This window comes from Barbatula barbatula (genome assembly GCF_947034865.1).
Source record: "Barbatula barbatula genome assembly, chromosome: 16".
In the NCBI taxonomy this organism is placed as follows: Eukaryota; Metazoa; Chordata; class Actinopteri; order Cypriniformes; family Nemacheilidae; genus Barbatula; species Barbatula barbatula.
In genome coordinates this window covers 21624367-21645119 of record NC_136779.1, presented here as the reverse complement: position 1 = coordinate 21645119, position 20753 = coordinate 21624367, and the positions used below count along the sequence as shown (strand labels likewise).

Here is a 20753-nt window from a genome sequence, read left to right as displayed (position 1 = left end):
TTTTCTGTATGTGCCGATATCCTAGATATCCTAGCCCCTGCACAATTGCATGGCATGATTCCGACTATATTAAAAAGCGCACAGGCTTTGTTTTAAACCGCTCGGCCACATACATGTTGCAACTCCCTTTGCATACGTGCACAATTCTTTTAGTCCGGTAGGTCGACGTGTTCATGAATGGACCTGATCGGGATCAGTACGCTATAACAAATGCTCAAACTTAGTTTAACTCTCCCTGGTGTCTCGTGACGCACCAATCAGCGCGCGCGCCCGCGGAGCGTGCTCAGTGAGTAGCGCGCAGCGCCGTACGCCCGAAGTGACTGCAGATATTGCGCGCTTTTGCCATTGTTTAAGATGCGCTCTATTAACTTATGACATTCACCTCAGTGATATCTGGAAAAAGACTTTCATGCGGGGATTCGTGGTTGCTTTTCTTGCGATGGATCCTGGTCAAGGTGTCTCTCGTGCACAGTGAACGTTCAATGCTGTACTCGGACCTTCATCCGGCTTTATGGACTTGACTGTTAATAATGTCTATGAGTTTCATGTCTGACACTCTGAATAGTCCAGATCCTTCCAAATCAGCATTTTTGGAGTTTGGCCACGGACTTCCAACCAGCCAGCAGCATTTACCGGGACTCACGCACAATATTTACCCAGTGCACGGATTGCGCTCCAGTGGACACCTCCAGCACGATGGTCCCTTCCCCTCCAGCGCGTCCCATTACAGCCGGCCGCTGGGATACGCCTACCCCGGGTCGGTGAGCGCTCCTGCGCCGAGTCCCTACATGCCTTACCAGCAAAACAACCACATCAGGACTGAAGACAACAGTGAGTATAGGCCTACTTAAAATAAAAACGCGTTTAGTGTTTCCCATTGCTCTGACATCACGTTTATTGCAGCTGTTTTGTTAGACATTTTAGTTATTAGTGACATTAATAACTTTTTTTGTGTATATGGCCACCTCACTGAACGCGCAGTGTATTAGAACAGCACATTTTGTTAAAAAGGGGCACGTGTGATGTAGTTAGTGTTAAAGACCGAGGCATTCACGTGTCAGGATAAAGCAGTTGCGCATGGTATAAACAAAAGTATGATTATTGCAGAAGTGCTTCCGTACGCGCCTGTGTTTTTGGCTATTTAATTCCCAAGTGTGATCTTATTTCTTAAGCCAATCCTTGGATTTCAACATTGAGTTAAATTAAGTTTTTCCTGAATAGCGCGGTCGGCCTTCATTACGCATTAAGCGTTTGTTGTTACAGCAAAATGAAAATGCTGTGCAAACCGTATAGTAGTTTACAGGGTTGCCAAATGCACATTTCAAGTTCTAACTATATGCAAACTACACCACTTGTATCAATACCGTCCGAAAACTGCTCGTACGTGCTCGGTGTCAGTCAATTAATCGTCAGCAACGAAAACCGTAGGCCAATAGACGATACCTTAGCAAAGCATATCAGTTAGTAAATATGACGTTTTGCTTGCGCATTGTGAAGTCAAAAGCTATTTTAACATTTATGTGTACCAACCTTTAATGACATGCAATTTCAAATGATTTATGTTCGATAATATTATTTGTAATATATAATTATTTAGTAAATCGTTTGACCTTTGCAACATTGGCCTTTTTGGGCAGGCCTGTAGGATTGTCAATTAGTATTAGATGAACAGATAATTAAAACGAGTGCGAATCGATCAGACAGAAACACAGTGATTCTTCAGTAACCTTCAGCATGTGTGAGGTTTATTTATCATTCGCCAGGTCATAATGATTTCGTTGTGTTTCGTCTGCATGAATGAAGACCACGAGAAGCCAGTGGTCATCGAGAACGGTGAAATTCGCCTTAATGGCAAAGGAAAGAAGATCCGCAAACCGCGCACCATTTACTCCAGTTTTCAGCTGCAGGCGCTGCACCAGCGCTTCCAGCAAACCCAGTACCTCGCGCTGCCCGAGCGCGCGGACCTGGCAGCCAAACTGGGACTGACGCAAACACAGGTGAATGTTTCACACATTATTGTCACAGCATTCTTGTGTGGGCGTTGGGCTGTGTAGTCTTTAAATTGAATGACATTATATATGTGAATTATTGCATGACCTGGAAAATGTTGGTAAATAAAAATCTGTAATTGATCAGGAAAAAGTAGAACGTCATTGCATTACACGACAACATATCACACGTGGTGTTTTATTGTGGTCACTCTTCCAGGACACTTAGATGCGAGGAAAGTCCATTAATGAGTGCGATTGCTTGAAATAAATATTGAACATAGCGAGACGGCGACATATAGCATCGTTTTTTGTTGTTGTTGAAGATCTGCAGCCTGTCTAAACACGTTGAAAACCTCTGAGCCCATATATTCTGAAATGAGCTTTTCAAGTCATATACACAGTGACCATGTAGGTGTGGCTGTAGTGAGTCAGCATGTACAGTAGGCTATACGCTTCATTCATGTAAACACATGTAACCTTATTACTTTCTCTATTGTTGGAGATAAGTGAGGATTCGGCCTGATCCTTGACTTTAATTCTCAGCACACTGCAGCTTTTGTGTTTTCCGTCTTGAGTGTAAAAACCTCGTCCCTGATTTAATGACTTGTAATTATTAATACACGAAGCTATAGATAGATAAATAAACAGAGACATATTTTCTCTCTTTTTGATTTGTAATTATTTCATTGTTCAGTTTTTTTATTAGATCCATTCGATCGTCTTATTTGACAAGACTAATAACGAATGAAGAATTATTTTGAACTCAAAGTAATCTATAAATATGTTATATAAGTCATTTTGCTGAAATGTAGCCTATTACTCGTTGAAACAGACACACTCGAGCAGAATGCAAACGTCTGTGTGTGTTGGTGTGGTGTATCTTTCTCTGTCTGTAACACTTGCCACCCCGCGTGTGACAGGTCGCTCTTCGACTTTGACTGTGGAAGATGAGTTCAGTCTGTCTGCAGCTATGAGGATATTCCAGTATGATTTACGGCTCGGCTTCATCAAAGAAGTGTCTCTGTCATCTGCTCGCCTCACACATATACTGTTCCTCAAATAGTGCGCATTCTTTAAAGCTATGTCATTAAATCAAAATGGATGTGTGTGTGTGTGTGTGTGCGTGTGTGTGTGTGTGTGTGTGTGTGTGTGTGGGGGAGCCAGTTTCAGTTTGATAAACACGCAAACACACGCAGCATATTTGGGCTTTTAAAAATCCTTAAACGTATTCACAACCTCACTGTAAATGCTGCAAGCTTTGGAAATAAAAAGGAAAATCCCTTTTGCATGTGTTTATTAGATGTGTTGACAGCCAATGTAATAACATTGTGTAGGATAGATTTTGATCGTGTGAGGTTGTGGAAATTGTGTGAGGTGAGACAGACATTGGTGGCTGTTTGGTTGTTTCTTAGCAGAATTCCTCTCAAGTAATCATTTTAGGATTCAAAGGTGTTGCTTCCTAATAGAATTCACGTGTTGTGTGCATTCCGTGTCCAAACCACTCGTATACTGTTAAGCATGGCCTTCGCAGTGAAACAATGACTGTTTTAATCTAGATGTCGTTAATGTTTGATGGTGGGTGGCTTTGTTATGTCGCAAATGCTAATTGTGTGCCGCCTTTGTGTTCTTTTACATATTTAACGAGCTCTCTGGCAGTCATTTCGGTCGAGTTCTTTTTATTATTTTTACGCTGTGATTACTGTAGTGTGGCGGGGCGCAACGCGCGCACCGCTCGCAACGCCTCCGCGGGTCCATCTGAAGCAAAGATGCATGATGCTGTCAGGCCAACTCTTCTGTGCCAATCATTGTATGATGAAGAAAAGAAATCAACAGGACATCTTAAATATGGACCACTTTCGTCTTGATTAGACCGTAAAATATCTGGCCTCCAGATTTGGGCATGAATGGTATCATTTAAGACTTCGTTTTGATGTGCGTGTTTCTTCTCTTTTCATTGAAGGTTAAAATATGGTTTCAAAACAAGCGCTCGAAATACAAGAAGATAATTAAGCATGGCCCCAGCGGACCTGAAGGGGAACTACTTCAGTCCACGTCCTCCGCCTCTCCGTGTTCTCCGGGTCTGCCGCAGCTTTGGGAGATCTCCATGGCCAACAAAGGGCCGCCCGTGCACCCGAGCAGTTACATGAACAATTTTGGACACTGGTATCCTCCGCACCATCAGGATCCCGTGCACAGATCTCAGATGATGTGATTCGAACATAAACAGAGACTCCAGTCGTATGACACCTGCTAAAGTGTAGCCACACTTACGCGGAAGGTGATTGTCTTTTACAGTGTGTTGTATAACTGTGTGTGTCTGAAAAGACTGTGTTTACTCTCTATGCTGTCAGGGGCCTGTGACTCCATTATACACTTCAGTAGCTTTTTTCAAAGTTCTTAGTATTTGCTTTAAATAAAGGATTTATGAACGATGAAAGTCTTGCTGTACTATGCGTATTTTAATAAATTATCAAGAATGTTGGTAGCACTATTTCACCAGAACTGCAGCTCGTATGTTGTCATTTAAAATAAATATCAAAATACAATTATGGTTTACATTTATTTCCACTAACGGTATTTGACAAATGTCAATCGTTTTAGATCAAACCTATAGGAGAGTCACGCTTTACAAGCAAAAATCGTTTTACCAAACATTTCTGTTGTTATTCCCACAGATTATGTAAAATGTATTAAATCGTTATATATTATATTAATAATATATTTTGATGGTAAATAAGTATGGTGCCACTTTGGATTTTAAAATGTAAATGTAACCTGCTAAGATTTCTTACAGGAAATAAAAACAGTAAAACCATTTTTTAGAAATGAGGAAGCAATAATGTATTTATAAGATTATTTTTTTACCAAAGTTATTATTTAGTTTTGCATTACAAATATTAGCCTTAATTGTTTTCCTAGCATTCGCACAACACGTGTGACAATCTGCCCCGAACTCACATCAATGCTCGAACACATTTCGGCTAATATTTTCCTTAATTTTGACCCTTGATTAAATAATTTTGTTTTATTTGGGTGACTTGTTTATTCAACAGCAATAACACATCTATTGTTTCATTAAAATGTTGCGCTTGTACAATTCATTATTTACTGTCCAAACATGAACTGCAACTTTTCCAGCACGTTTTATGACGCATTCGTTTTATTCACTTATTGTTTGATTCATTATTGATATGCGCATTATTCTGGAAGCAGCGATATGCGCTGTTTTATTGGATAGAGAAAACTCTTTAAATTACTTTGATTACAAAGTGAACGGTTCGCATTATATTGTTCTGTGTCTGAGGAACAGAGGGACATTTTCCATTTTCGTATCGACCAGGTATTATCTTAAAGTTTGAAGCGAGTCAGAACTATTATGAAACTAATTTATGAAAAGTTTAACATTTTCCTCTTGATATTTCGCGGACCCTGGTAACAGATCTGTTTTGGCGTGGGGGTACAAGCTCTAGAACCCAGTTATTCATGTGTCAATTAAGCAAAAACATGCAGAAATGATTTGCTTATTTACTTATTTAAGAACAACAGCTAGTCGAAAGCGATTGCACATAAAAATACCAAAATCTTTAAATGTTTTGATCAAACATCTATATGACGCACTTAGATAGCATTTCAACGTGCTGCAAACGACAAAGCGCACGCATTGTGTGAACATTAGAAGCAATCTAAGCTTATTCATTGTCATTTCATGGTCAAAATGAAGGGTGAAGCCTCATGAATAGATGCCACCTGGAGGGAGGCAGGGTCCACTTGACCTGACTTTGACCCAGCTCACTCAACACAGTCCTGTCTTGGTAAAACAGTCATATTACAAAGCATCTCGGTCATTTTGAGCTTTTCATAGGATTCAGCCTGATGTGAACCAGATTTCATTAATCTCACAACTCGCAATAATATAAGAGAGGTGAATTTTTTATCCAATAAAATGAATATGAGAAATCACCCGGACATAAAAATAAAATAATGCTCGCCACATGCGGTTATCCTACGAAGAAGTGATGTCTGAAGCCAACAATAATCAACAAAATCTTCTAAAACCTTTTATTGCATTAAACTCACATTTATGAGCTTCTGCAACATCTGTTGAAGATTTGTTGCAATTACTCAACAGTGCCGAAATAATGTATTTTCCTAAATGTATATCTATATTTCCTAAATCAATATGCTCACGTCGACGACAGCAGAAGAGCCAGTTGAAACCATTAACGCAAAGTCACTTACCTCCTGCAGTCTCCACCAAACAAACCACAGAGAAAAATTCAGCACACTTCTGAAGATGCCAAGCGTCTCACTGTAGTTCATGTTCCCAAAATATGGTTTCATTTTATCCCCGCGTGCACGTCTTATATACTCTGTCCCTGAGTTTGATTTGCAGAGTTTACGTTGCTCTAGTCATGGGAAGAGAAGACAAGTGTTTTGGATGAAGCGGTGAGACCTCACATGGGAAATTATGGGCAATTTTACATCTTAAGATTAGAATAATGGGTGCTCGACTTGGACAAGCAGAGAAAAGCGGCTTTCAAACAGGGCAATTATGTGAGGAGCTGATTTGGGAGCACACTAAAGAGTGATGGGTCGACGGATGGGAGTTTAAAGGTCTAAGATGATGGAACTACATGGCTGTAAAAAAAAGGCATCTGATATATTGACAGGACTGATAGTGTGATTTTTCATCTTCGGAGGCCAGGAGAAGATTCGCTTCATCGCAGATTCGCAGTAAAACAACCAGTGCATGGTTGCCGAAATGTTGCAGCGCTTCAGGGTTAGCGAAAGTTCATCGGTTCACAGCTGTCAAGAATGCCTCTCTCATTTGATCTTATTTACATTTCCAGCAGAACGATGCCGACGAGTGACGTCTGCTCCGCGGGCTTTGAGCGAGGGTCGGGCAGCTGCCCCCCATCTTTACATGGCAACATGTGCATGTCCCCAGCGCTGTTGACCGCCTGCTCAACCCTCATTTGCCACCCCAGAGGCCTTTTGGATATGGTTTCTCATCGAACGCATGGAAATTGGCTTTATTTAGGGTGTCGCGGAGCGTCCGATGTTAGTATCGTATTCAAGTTCAACAGTTCAGGCCTGGACGGGCCACTCTGGGTTTTGCACGCTCTTCGGGGCAACCTTGTTAGGCCACACACCCGGCTCTGGCCTTGTTGGCGTACAAGCTTCTGCGAGTGAGCGATGTGTCCCAGGACGCCGCAGCCTAGATGGTAGCCTGTAATTGAAGGCCACACACCATGAACAAGACAAACAGAAAGCAGATATCTTGCATTTGGCCCAACTACAACTGCAAATATCATATCAAACGGATGGCGGGCGTTTTCCTCCATTTTCCTTCCATAACTAGATGAAAGTGGTAAACACATTAGAGAGGATAAAATGTCTTATGATCTGATCTCTGACCATTATGTACATATGACGAGATGATCAAGTTTTAAGTAGAACTAAGTGGCCTGACCGGTTTTAGGTGTGAATGTGACTCTTTCTCCTCTTTTGGAGGTTGGAGAGTAACTCGACCTCGGCATGGCGGCGGGTATTATAATATCTTCATGACTAATGCCACAGCAATGAAATGACTCACACCCACCATCTACATCTTCTCCATCTATCACGCCATTAATCTGATAGCTGTGACGGTCAGCTCACGGGTTTCCGACATTAGCATCCACATGCGCGTCATCGCCGGATTTCACAGCAACACCAAACTCATTTTACAATAAAGTACATTATATTAAAGAAACTTTGAATTTGAAGGAATCTCTAGAAGTTGTGGTATTATTCTTCTTGTTCCAGTGAAAATCCCCGAGGCATGTTTTCCATAAGGCCCCTTGTGAGTAGCCACAAATTACCTGTTTCCATATTCATATTCCACCGAGGATGAAGGATACCTTGATATTTCAGGACTGAGTTATGCATACTGGATGTTAATTGAAATTGAGAACATTTCATTTGTTTTACATTAAATGTCGATTACAAACTAAATAAGTTAATCATACTAAAGTGTGTGTTCTAATTTGAAATAGTAACTTTGTATTAGCCCCTATCGTACTTTTGCTCTTGTATGACATATCGCTTATTGCTCCCCGAACTCTTTGTAAGTCGCTTTGGATAAAAGCATCTGTTAAATGACTAAATGTAAATGTCAATAATATTTGAAAATCGATCGATCTTAAAAATCTTTTAAACCCATGATTGATAATTCATCTTTGCAGTGTATTTGCTCTGAACGATGATGTGAAAGCTGGGCATTAGCGGTGTGATTTCTGCACTAAAGCAGATTATGGTCTCTGTGGTTCAAATGATGGTATTGCGCCCATTCCACAGAAAACCAGAGAGCTGACAAACTGCTCGCTTTGAGCCTGTTTTGCACAGCGATGATACCGAGACTGTCCCTTTCGCTGTGAATTGGCAGTTTTGGTAAATGCATTAATTTGATCGAGACGAAGCACATTCTGTTCCTGCAGACAACACCTAACAATTACAATTTGCTGAAGGTCTGAGATGCAGAGTGTCCGTTTGTAATTATATTTAATCAATATGAGTCATTAAAAAACACAACATGCTGAAAGTAAACAAACCGACTCTCACATTATAACGAGGCTGCAGTAATGGGACACGTTTACGGGCCACGTGTTACCTAAAGAATAGCGGAACATTCATCTTTACAGTAGAAGTGATGTTTGGCTGTAACGGCGTTTTGAGAGCAGGACCCGATCAGGCCAAACACACGAGTTTTTCCCTGTAGTAATATTTCAAGGGGAATTAAATCTGAACTTTTTTGTAACATTCATAATGAACAGACAGACAAACAATATTACATTCTAAAATATAATTATTTGAATGTAACGAATTATTAAGCATTATACAGTTATACCTGAATGTAAACGACTTAGTAATCTTCGGGCAGCTTCCAGATAACATTGCGTCCAGCGATTTTACAAAACTTCATATTTATGCGTGCGTGAAAACAGCTGGTCTGTTTTATTACAGTGTTATGCGTAATCACATTTATCCTGTACCGAGACATTCCCGAAAATATTCAAGCAAATGATCAATTCAATTAAAAAATATACTTGTGATTATTTTGTGCAGAAGAGGACTTTTACCTACACAGTCGTAACAATTAAGTGTTTCTCTTGCTTTTTGTAATAATTCGTTTGCTTACAATTAATGTTACTATTTGTTATATCAGTAGTTCGATTTGTGTTATTGTCGATTTTATATCTTGGATTTTATAAATCAATACCTTATTATATATGTATTTTGCTTACGTTGCTCTTGGGCAAAACGACTTTTGAAATGTTTGTAATATCAAATATAATTCGTGTGAATTGTGTATCGTAAAGCACGTCAACTATTTCGATCAATCTTAAATTTGAATCCGATTGTTCCATGAAATTTCAGCTATCATATTTTCACACCAAATTTCTGCATGATGTTTTGGCAACCACTGGACTCATTCTCGCCAATTTCCCCGAATAAACATCAACAACACATGTTTTCAGTAGGAGCTACAGGAAATCAATTCTTCCAGAAAACATCTGATGCTGCTAAACCTCAGACCACCGCAAACACCGACCTATATGGAGCCGACACACCCGAGACCGAGCGAACCTGTCATCTCACGTAAAAAGTGGAAAATGAACAACACGTGTTAAATGATTAAAACGAAATAAATAACACTGCAGGTATGATTCGTTTGAATGTTATTATTCAATCATATGTTTGGATGGCCTGTAGTTGAATTATGACAGAAATACACTAGACGTGTTATTCGTTTGGAGAAGGAACCCAAAACTTTAGAAAGACACTCAACAGGTAAGAAGACGCTTTGAAGTCATGCTATCATTTGCGTACCTGTTAACCTTTTGGGCTTTTTCTAGGCCTACATCTAAAGCTTTTGTTTGCTGTGTCTATGCGTGCAGCGCCCGACTCTCTCTCTCTCTCTCTCTCTCTCTCTCTCTAAAGCTCCAGGCTTCATTTCAGTAGTCGTTTCTCCTCCTTCGCTGCAGTCTATCTTGTTATCTGCCAAGAGAATACTAATAAAACCCAGTGACTCCAACATGTCTGCTCGCCTGTCGCCTCCTGCAGCCTCTTTGAACGCAGCCAGCCTCACATGAGCAACATGACAATGTCCCCTTGAACTCTTTCTTGAGAACCGAAACAAGACCAGCGTGCACGCTGAATGCTTCCACGTATGGATCCTTTTAAAGTAACCAAAGTTGACACAACAAATCCCCCTTAATCTGCAAACAAAGATAGATTTTCTACAGCTAATATTTTCATAGAAGGCTATATAGGTTGGTCTAGAACTCAGCAAACACACGATGAAATGAAATGATTTTCACTTGGCATTTATTTAATTTGACAGAATAACAATAACTACTTACATGAATACAAAAGGATTCAAGCACCAGCGTGCGGTCTTTATCTTCCCGAAAAACACGAACTTAGTGGTTCCGTTTTATTTAAACACATATTTACAGCTTTCCACATTTTGTACAAGTCTACATAACTTATATCCTGAGTCTCTGACGCGCGGGAGCGCGCCCGCCGTCCCACGTCCGTAGCGCAACGCGCGGGCTATAATTGGGGATCACTCGTTCTTTAAGCAAAACATTTCAATATTCGGTTTTCAAAGAACCAAACATGAAGTCATGAAGGAAGTCAACAAGAAAAAATACAATAATTTAAAACCACGCAAACTTCCTTGACATGGTCGAACCTACACACGTACGTGCATATATGAAATAGGTCAGAGTAGCATTGAAACCTTGTGATACAAGTGTTATTTTGAACACGATGTATACATGTCGCCACATATGCGTTCAACAGTCAATAAAATGCCAACGCGAACGTGCCGTGGCACTCCGGATACTGCCGGAGCATCTCTCAGCTTATTTCTCCGGGTTTTGAATTGTCTTTTCCCATCAACGTGAAACTCTTCCATCAGTGTCTGTTAATACACGGCCCCTACGCTCTGCGGTGGTCCCGGGTGGTGCACTGGGTGCTGTAAATGTGACCCCTGCGGATACCAGTGATTACTGTAATCTTCCAGGTAGGGGGGTGTGGAACTGAGGGGTGGCTGGGCGATCTGCCCCCGGTTGACCTGGCCAGAGCTATTGTCCCAGACGGACGGGGATGGTGGAGAGTTGCAGGCCATGGAGTCGCTGGCGTTCGGGCTGTGCTCCAGAGGAACCTCGCCGTTCTTGTAAAGTTTCTTGAACTTGGATCTCCTGTTCTGGAACCAGATTTTCACCTGTCAAAACGCAAAAGTAGACTCATTTCAGACACTGCACATAAAGCGAGTTCCTTACAGTGCAAATTATTAGACTTGCGTCGGTCCTGTAGCCTACTGTCAGCGGTCAATTTGTAAAATAAACTCAATGTGTATATTTAATCCAGGCTATTTATTTAAATAATATAACATTTACCGATGAAAATGAAATAAACTAAACACCTCTCAATGAGGCCACGCGTTATTACACGACTTCAAATCACCGTTAAATTATGCAAAAAATGTATTCAATCATTTTCCCCAAAAGAGTTCAAGGAGTAAACTATTAACACAAAAGTCTGACCTCACTCGGTCGTTTATGAGCTCGTGAAATGAAAATTGTGTGGATTTGACACAACGGCACACGTTCATATTTTAACTGTTTATGAAATGAAATCGAGCCGCGGCGTTACCTGTGTCTGCGTAAGGCCGAGCTGCGCGGCGAGTTCAGCGCGCTCCGGCAGCGCCAGATACTGCGCCTTCTGGAAGCGGCGCTGCAGCGCGGCGAGCTGGTAACTGGAGTAAATGGTGCGCGGCTTGCGGATTTTCTTGGGTTTCCCGTTTACCATCCGAACTTCCGTCTCTGGTTCTTCTTTGACTGGAAAGAATAAAATAACAGATCACGTTAACTCAAACTGTTCGTCAGCCAGAGGCAACGCGCGTCGTGCCGTTTGATGAAACTTCTGCAGCGGTTTCTTTCCATTAAAATTCCTAAAGCATTTCCCTAAAGCGTTTCGTAATTATAGATGTGAACTGATATGCTATCGATTAAAATTATATAGTATGTGTTACAAAGTTGTTAGTTAAAGAAAGAAATATTGAAATGCCAAAGTTTTTAAATATACGAGCAAATTACAGTTGATTCAGCGTTTTGTGGTAATGACTGTATCGTGTAATTTGAAGGTTTACTTCGGCAATAAAATATATTGTGACACCGAGCTTAGATTTGCAGTGACTAATACCGATTAATCGTATTATCGTTGCACTACAAATGTCATAATTGTTTTACAACAACCGCAAGCTAATTCTCTTTAAATAGAGAATTACATTGCAACAAATAGCTTATATTAATGTGTATAAAATGTATGCAGTCTATGTCTATTCTGACAATTTGTTTTGACATCAGGATGACATCACAAAGTAAAAGAAATAAGTATTTAACCGAATAAACAATTATGAACGTTTACATACATTTTTCTTGTCGATGCGCAAACAAGCATTCTTTACCACCATGCCTGCTTATTGCAACTATAGTCTAACTTTCACTTTACAAATGCATAGGCCTCGTGGAAAAAAACCTTCTTAGTTTTTTCGTCGTTAATACTTATTTTAGCTATTCTAGTTTAGCTTTTTAATAATAAAAAGCTCACCTGCACTTTGGGGTGGCGTCTGCAGGTCTCTGCCGTAATGTCCGTATTGTCTGTAAGTATTGCCGTAAGGGTACTCTGTCTTGGTGGGATAGGGTCCTGCTGATCCCCCCATCCCGGACAGATTAAACTGATGATATGAACTCATCTGTTGCGGATACGGAGGACTCTGGTAATATTCGTGATGGCTGCTGTAATAACCCATATCTGTAGCCGACGACTCTGGAAGAGTCGGAGAGTCCTTAGGGGTCGGGTGGCAACTCATAGAGCCCGAAAGATCGCCTGAAATACCGGATATTTTCCTGTCAAAGGTCGGTCCACTCATCGTGGGGTCGTGTCCCGTTCAGAAAAAAGCAGTCGTCCACTGATATTTCCAGGGCAGACTTGAACAAATCACACACGCGCAGTTCAATAGGAAAATCCTCGATGGCTTGCGTTGTCTGACTCCTCGGTTGAAGTACTGAAGGCAATGGTAGAGATCTAGTATGAGAAACTCCGAGTTATAGGGCTGGACGCTGTGCTCCTATTGGCTCGTCACTTTAGCCCTGAGGGAGAAGCCAAGAGTATGAGAGGAGTTCTCCGCCTAGCGCCTCCGCGTCTCCATGCTTACTAAACATTTGAGAATTTCATCAGTTATAATGATAATGCACATGTGAAAGGTATGCATTCGTTAGAACTCTGCCCGTCCCTTTCTCCGTATTCACACAAATAAATAAAAAGATCACATTTATTCATGTTTATAAAAAAGTTCATGAATGACATATAATACAACAACTAGGTTTATGAATTAAATTAAATTTTTTCTCATTTTCACAACGCAAGATGATACAAATATTTGCCCGATCTGACCCTTAGAAGTTACTTTCGTACAAACAAATATTAACAAACATTGAGATAAATATAGTCAGTTTGATTCTGTACTAATATATCTATTGATCATTTTCAAACATGTTACTTTAGAAATGAAGTCGATCAATTTACACATGTTTGCATTGAGTAACTATCATGATCTAACAGCACTTTTAATGGTGTACTCTGTAATAAAGGCCCGCGGAAGGCCAGACGCGTCTGTTTCCCACTTTACAACTTAAACGCATCGATAGTTTTAAGATTTGTTTGGGCATATTTCACGGTTGACCGTTTTCATAACCATCAATAACACGCAGGAGACATTTTGAAGCGATCTGCAGCTCTATTCTGATTCTCACTGAAGTTTATCTGTCCTGCCGATCGGCCCCCGGGCGCTCACTTGTCCGCCCTCTTTATTATAACAAGGCCTGGCACCCGAATGCGTCTTAACCTTTTAATTTATCGCCTTTGAGCTTTAAAACATTCTGTTCAATGTTTGTTTGTTATTAGTCTAACATTCTAATAAATACGTAGACCTATTTGTATTAATACTTTTACTTAATGTGATTATTTTAATAGTTTATTCTCAAAAGGCCTATACTTGCTGAGCAAATTGATATTAAAATTATAATTAACCCTATAAGCCCTTTAATTCCAAATGAAAATATTTATTTCTGGTGCATTGTGTGACCTAAATAGCTTCAGCGTTTCTTTCGTTTGTGTGATACTGCCACCTTGCGGTAGAAAATATATAGCACTATTAATACTTGATTGACCCCACTATTGTCTTCTCTAGTACTCTTTCAAAACAGTATTGTACTCATCGTACACAAATATCGAACCATTACATTTACATTTATGCATTTGGCAGACGCTTTAATCCAAGGGAATTTACATTACATTACATTTGTGCGTTCCATAGCTAAAATGCGGCAATTTATTGCATATTAACAACAAATGATTAAAAAAAACTATAAAACTGCACTCCATGTTTGCTTTATTTTCTTTTTTTCTTAATTCAGGGGATCTGTTAGCGTGACTTCATTTCAATGCATTGTTGCATGGAAAACAAGTATAACCAATTGTTTTACTGAAAGGTTTTAATGAGTCTAGCCAACTCATTTTCATGAGTTGGTTAGACTTCATAATTACATCAACTTAATATTGTAGTCTATGTGATATCAACTTAAATATACGTGTTTATTTGCTTAATGGCTGGAGTTGTTGCAGAGTATGCAGATTTGATCATATATTGTTTTCTATATAAACTTTCGAAAAGTCTGCAATTGTACGATGTCTAGTTGTTTATAAATCTGTTTAGATTGTAAAAGTCTTGTATAGTGTATTCCAGCCGTATATTTTAATAACTCAATATAATGGCTAAAGACCTTTAAAATCGGAAAAGATTTTTTCTTAAACTAGACATCGTACACTTGCAGACTTTTTGAAAGTTTCAGATAGAAACACACTCACTGATCAAATCTGCAGACTGGCACAGAATCTCTGCAACAAGTCCTGAAAATCTTTGCGATATTGCTATATTCTATCCTCTTTCAAGCAGCAATATTGACCAGTTTCACATTTCTAGCCCTGTTCATCACAGGACAGCCCAAACAAAGCATGCATCAGTGTTTCTCATATAATGCCTTTCAATCAAAGCATTGTTTTAAATGATGTTTCGTGTCTATTTTCTTAACCTAAGGAAACGTTCTACTCCTTAGCTCGATGGTAACATTTTAAAACTGTAACCAAAACTCTTTATAAAGCAAATAAATCAGAGTACTAAACACTAGGAAACCTCCCATTGTTTTTGTTATGCTTAAAAATGAATTACATAACATTAAAATCCTCTGCCCAGTCATGTCTTTGTAGCAGTTCATATACATTTTAAGTAAATTGAACTTAAATTACACATTAAAAATATGTTTGTGACAATTTATATTAAATTAAATATAAAAGTAAAATGCCAGACATAGATTTATTTGTTGACAATGTGGCCATCACACAAGTACAATATTAGGTGTATTTTTTACAATAAGGTAAAACCCATTGGCTGATACTCTGTAGTTTGCCTGCTACCATATCATTTGTCCAAAACATAGTATATGCTATACACCGGTGTGATGCAGACGTACACTGTCAGACTTTACTGTAGTTTTTGCAGCAGGTTTGCCAGTAACTGACTGTAGATTGAATTACTACTTAACATAATTTCCATTTAGTACCGTTTTCAATTACTTGAATCAAAATTAAAACCCTTTGACTTTTGAGATTTGTTGTGGAATTTCACAACAGATTCAAAATGAGCAAGAAGCGACTGGCCATTAGCACAGCAACACTGCCAAAATGACATTCTTCTCAAAGCAGCTTTCTTTTCTTTTCTGTTAAAATATTGAACACTTCTTAAACTATGATAGATTTACATAACAAGAAAAGTGAAGCAAGATATTTGGTCTCGTTCTATGAAAGAAACATATATAAACTAGGTAAGTTTATGCTTAAAACACAATTGTACCTTAAATCTACAGTAAATTACCGGCAAACCTGCTGCAAAATTACAACAGTTTTACAGTGTAGTAGAGATAAACAGAGATTTGTCAACAAGGGAGAAACTGAATGACTGCAGCCATTTGGAAAATAGGCTAGAAAATCATATGCAAAATATTTAAATATTTTCGAGAAATAAAACTGCACTTATAACTGTGCAATGACAAAAAAAGAACAACAATAAAATGCTGCTTTTGCGCTCTAGATTCTGTCTAGATGTCTTTAAAACGTGATGCAATAGTCTTGTTCATGCAGCAGGTGTCGTCAGCGCGACACGTTTTCTCTATTGTCAAACTCCTACTTTTCTGTTGTGTTGAGAGTCAGTTTCAACTTTTGATTTGCCGTTCATGGTTTAATTTAAAAGTAATGATTTCTTTTTATTTGACATTTACCTGCCACTAAAATAAATGATGCAACATTCCCACTGGAAAAGCACAAATAAACTATAAATGTACTAAATGTAAACTTCGGAAGTTATGCGTATTTAAATATGTCTTATAATGCAATGCATGTAAATGGAGCAACAGAAGGACATACACGTAAAGCGAGGGTGAAATTCCTCTCTCCAGCTCTTTATCATGAGTTCATTCTGACTGGCTGATGTGAAAAGCTGTTATCTTTCTGGACCGGATGAAATACACTCCTGGAATGGCACTGGCACGGGATGAGGGATTCATTATTCACACTTTCCCTTTCTCGGCACAACAGCTCTGAGCGTTCCCGTGATACATTAAAGGAGTGTCTAAGCGTTCAACACAAGAACTTGAGTTATAAAAAGACACGGAGCTCTTGTGGAACTTTCTTTTGTTTGATGTCTCACGAAATCGTGTCCAGGCCAAATCATTGAAGTTTTGAGGAAGCCTGCAATTACAGGACAAGCGTACACTTCTGTTGGTCAGCAGGTCAGACACAGTCTTCTCTTGTGATCAATACAAATTCCTCTGTCTTTCCTTTAAAGTGCATCATTTCCGTTAAGCTCCAAAATCCAGCGGAAAACGCACAGCTGTGCTTTAATGTGTCTTAAATCATCAATAAGCCTAAACGTTATATCGGAAACTCGTGTAACTGTGTCTGTGAAAGTTTTATGTTGACAGAACTCCTTCAGTGCTTTTCAATGTCATGTTCATGATGCTCCTCATGAGGCTGTCTGGTTTTATTTTTCTATAAAATGATATTCATTCGGTTTTATCCAAACGATTTCACTTGAGTTTTTCATTTAAATGTATAGTCGCAATTCTGTTGTAACTTGTCAGTTTTAATAGATGTCCAGCTCATGTAAGCATTTTTGAACAAGTGTGGTCAAGTCACACACGCAGGTGGAGGGAGGACTTGAGGAATTTAATTAAGGTTGGAGAGGGAGGGGACAGTTGCCCTCCTTCCCAAGGTTCTGCTGGAGTGCAGGACAAATGCAATGAAAAACATCATAGACAGGGGGTGGTCTCTTACAATGTTAGCCACTACAATGAAAAATGTAATTGAATCACCATTTCCAATGACACAAAAATCAAACATGCTCAAATCCTGCGTGTTGTCTCCGTTTTGTTTATTGAAATCTTGACCGGAGGTTATGAGCCCTCGGGCGATGAAGCCCTCAGAACCTCAGATGTCACAGGAGTAAATGAACGTCAGATGAATGAAGACTCGACATTGACTCCCCATTTCCATCACCTCTAAACACTCACAAGTTCACACGAACATGCGCTCTAAGAGGAAAGTACCATCTGCAAGTGATGGTTGTCTGCTGGCGAACCGTGACGGGATGTTTCCGTGACTTTCTGCTACTGATCTGAACGTTCACCTTCAGTCGTGTGTTCCCTCCTCCAGAAGTTCCCACTTCACAGCAGGTGCACCTCACTGTCCACATAAATATACTTGCTTACGTATGCTTACGTCAGACCATTGGGTTTGACGTGTGATTTGCTCAAATGTTGCTCAGGAGACTCAATAGACCTCTTAGTTATGTTCAATTTGGATAGATACTGATACGATTTCTGTTGTTTAGTCCTGTGTGTGTCTCATCATGTGACGGGTCTTTTTCTCTGCTCTCACACAGAAATGCTCTTTCTCACAGATTTTATTTAAAGACTGCTAAAGTCTAAAATAGGAGCGTGGAAACTTATAACGTCTGACAGGCTTCCCTTGAGATAGAATGAGATCTGTTGTGGTCTGTCGCTCGTGTAGGGCACTCAATGGTGTATGTATCTCCTGCTCTGGTTCTGATTGTGTGTCGGACGTAAAGGGCACAGAAGCAGCTGGTTTGTCTGGGAAACGGGAGCTTTCTTCACTGGAATGTGTTCATTTCTTCTGGAGAGAGCTGAGAACAGCTGTGGGAGGAGGTGGGCAGAGGAGGGTCCCACTTCTTATAATGAACTTCATCATTGCATTTAATCCCGTCTCATTCTTCATCCTCTCTGAGGCCTCTTACAGCTGCTGTGCACGGTTTCTTTACTCTCCGGAGCAAGACATGAATGTCTCACTGGATTATTACACTCATAAAAAAATAAAAGGATCCTAAACGGTCGTTGATCTGTTTGGTTCCACCTTTAACTCTCACAGAAAAGGTTTATGGTAGGAAGTAGTCTTCTTCTCTTTGGGGAATCAGAAATAGTTCTTCCATGTCATCGAGGAAAAATAAACACTTTAAGCATCTTTACATCTTTAAACAAATGCGATAAATTCAGATAAATTATGAATTGCCACGAGATTGTGTGGTACATTATTCAGTGAGAAGCTTCTCAACACCTCATTTACATTTATTCATTTGGCAGACGCTTTTATCCAAAGCGACTTACAAGTAGTTTTTTACAGTGGCACATTGCTGCAGAGCAATCAGGGGTAAGGTGTCTTGCTCAAGGGCCCTTCAGTCATGACCTGCAGGCACTGAGATTAGAACCGGCAACCTTCTGGTCACAAGCCCAACGCTCTAACCATTATGCCTCAGATGAGTCTAGATTTCTTTCTGTGTTTCTGGTTTTAAAATTCACATAAATCGATGTAATTAATCCTGAATGAATCCATTACAATTCAAAACAGAAGGTATGAACATGTGATCTGTCTTCCCTTTCCATTTCCATGGAAACATCAGATTTGATCATCGGAGCTCCAGGAAGCCACACCTGGATTGTACTCGTCTTGGCTTAAAGTTAAAAGAAAACAGTGGAATAATCAGACAAGTTCTATTAATACGCATGTACTCTTCATTCGAAAGGAATATGAACTGAGAAATGATAGATTTGTTACAGCACAGGAGAAATCAGTAAACACAAACTCATCTGTTTCCAAGTGAAAAGATACAAACACTTTGACCTACACTGTAAAAAAAACTGTAATTTTACAGATTTACCACATCAAATGTCAAAAAACTTAATTGTACAGTTTTGTTCCCGATTTTTTCGGATTTTTAAATAATGCGGTCAATAACCGTAAAATTACAGAAGAGATCGCAAATTTACAAGAAAAACAGGAGGAAAGTGTCATTTTACAGGGGAAACACGTTATTTTGTGTTTTCAATTTGTGTTTTTTTAACAAGATTTCTTTTTTTACAGTTTACATTTGAAATACGGTCAAAACTATAAAATAACAAGACAACACATTTACAAGAAAAATAGAGAAATAGGGAAAACTATTTAATATATATCCTTGTATCCTATCATTTTACAGAAATGTTTTACGGTATATTTCTGTGACCCGGTGGAATAACTAAAATACAAAATCATGTTTGTATGAGAACAGAGACCCTGGTGTAACAAATGAAGATGTCACATATGATTTTACAGGCGTGAGTTTGGAAAAGCCTCAGAGACGCAACAGCGGGTGTACTTCTGATGGTTTAGTGATGGAGTTTATTTACAAAAATGTTCAGTGTGGAAAAAAAATCGTTGTATATGCACTTAAAAATAAGTTTTTGTTTGTTTTTGAGTGAACTTCTTGGGATTAAACAAGTGATTAAGAATGAACTATAACACTCTGAAGAAGTGTTCTGAAGCTCTGAAGACATGTCTGTCCAAAGAAGTGTGTTATGGCTTGTCAGACTACACACACACACACACACACACTTGTGCCGGAGTTCTCTGTGGTAATGAATGAACATTTAATGATCTGAATGGCAAATTCAATTGAGTGAAACATGCAGGTTTGTTCAGCATTGTTAGTCTTGTCCTGAGAGAACAAAGACCTGCTCGCCCACTCATCTCTCTCTCTGTCTCTCTCATCTGTCTCTCTCTCTCTCTCTCTCTCTCTCTCTCTCTCTCACTCTCTCTCTCTCCCTCTCCCTCTCCCTCTCTGTCTCTCTGTCTCTCTCTCTCTCTCTCTATCTCTCTCTCTCTCTCTCTCTCTCTTTCTCTCTCTCTCTCTCTCTCTCTCTCTCTCTCTCTCTCTCTCTCTCTCTCTCTCTCTCTCTCTCTCTCTCTCTCTCTCTCTCTCTCTCTCTTCTCTTTGCAGGCACTCAGCACTTGAGCTATTAGTCTATTCTCTGATTGTAAGCACTTTGGTAAATTTTGGTAATTTAAGGCAAAATGTAAGTTTCTCATATGATTCTCTAAAAGTATACAACACTTTATTTTAATATAAACGCACTGTTGTATATACAACTGCTATCTATGTATCTGTCATGTTCACTCCTGTATAGTTTCTTTGGTATGAAAAGACACATAACGTCTCATTTTGAGAATAAGTCAATAATACAGGCATTGAATGGAACTGTTGAG

General features: G+C 39.4%; 2 protein-coding genes across 2 annotated transcripts; one reads left to right on the top strand and one right to left on the bottom strand.

Annotated features, from left to right (window-relative positions):
- Positions 1-266: 266 nt before the first annotated feature.
- dlx4b (distal-less homeobox 4b) lies at positions 267-4516 on the top strand. The gene is made up of 3 exons (XM_079476430.1): positions 267-831; positions 1804-1997; positions 3952-4516. Exons 1-3 carry the CDS (start codon positions 531-533, stop codon positions 4201-4203), a joined length of 747 nt encoding a protein of 248 aa, XP_079332556.1. The 5' UTR covers positions 267-530; the 3' UTR covers positions 4204-4516.
- Positions 4517-10347: 5831 nt separating this feature from the next.
- dlx3b (distal-less homeobox 3b) lies at positions 10348-13124 on the bottom strand. The gene is made up of 3 exons (XM_079475714.1): positions 12654-13124; positions 11697-11881; positions 10348-11265 (listed from the first exon to the last, which is right to left on the bottom strand). Exons 1-3 carry the CDS (start codon positions 12973-12975, stop codon positions 10966-10968), a joined length of 807 nt encoding a protein of 268 aa, XP_079331840.1. The 5' UTR covers positions 12976-13124; the 3' UTR covers positions 10348-10965.
- Between the last annotated feature and the right edge of the window lie 7629 nt (positions 13125-20753).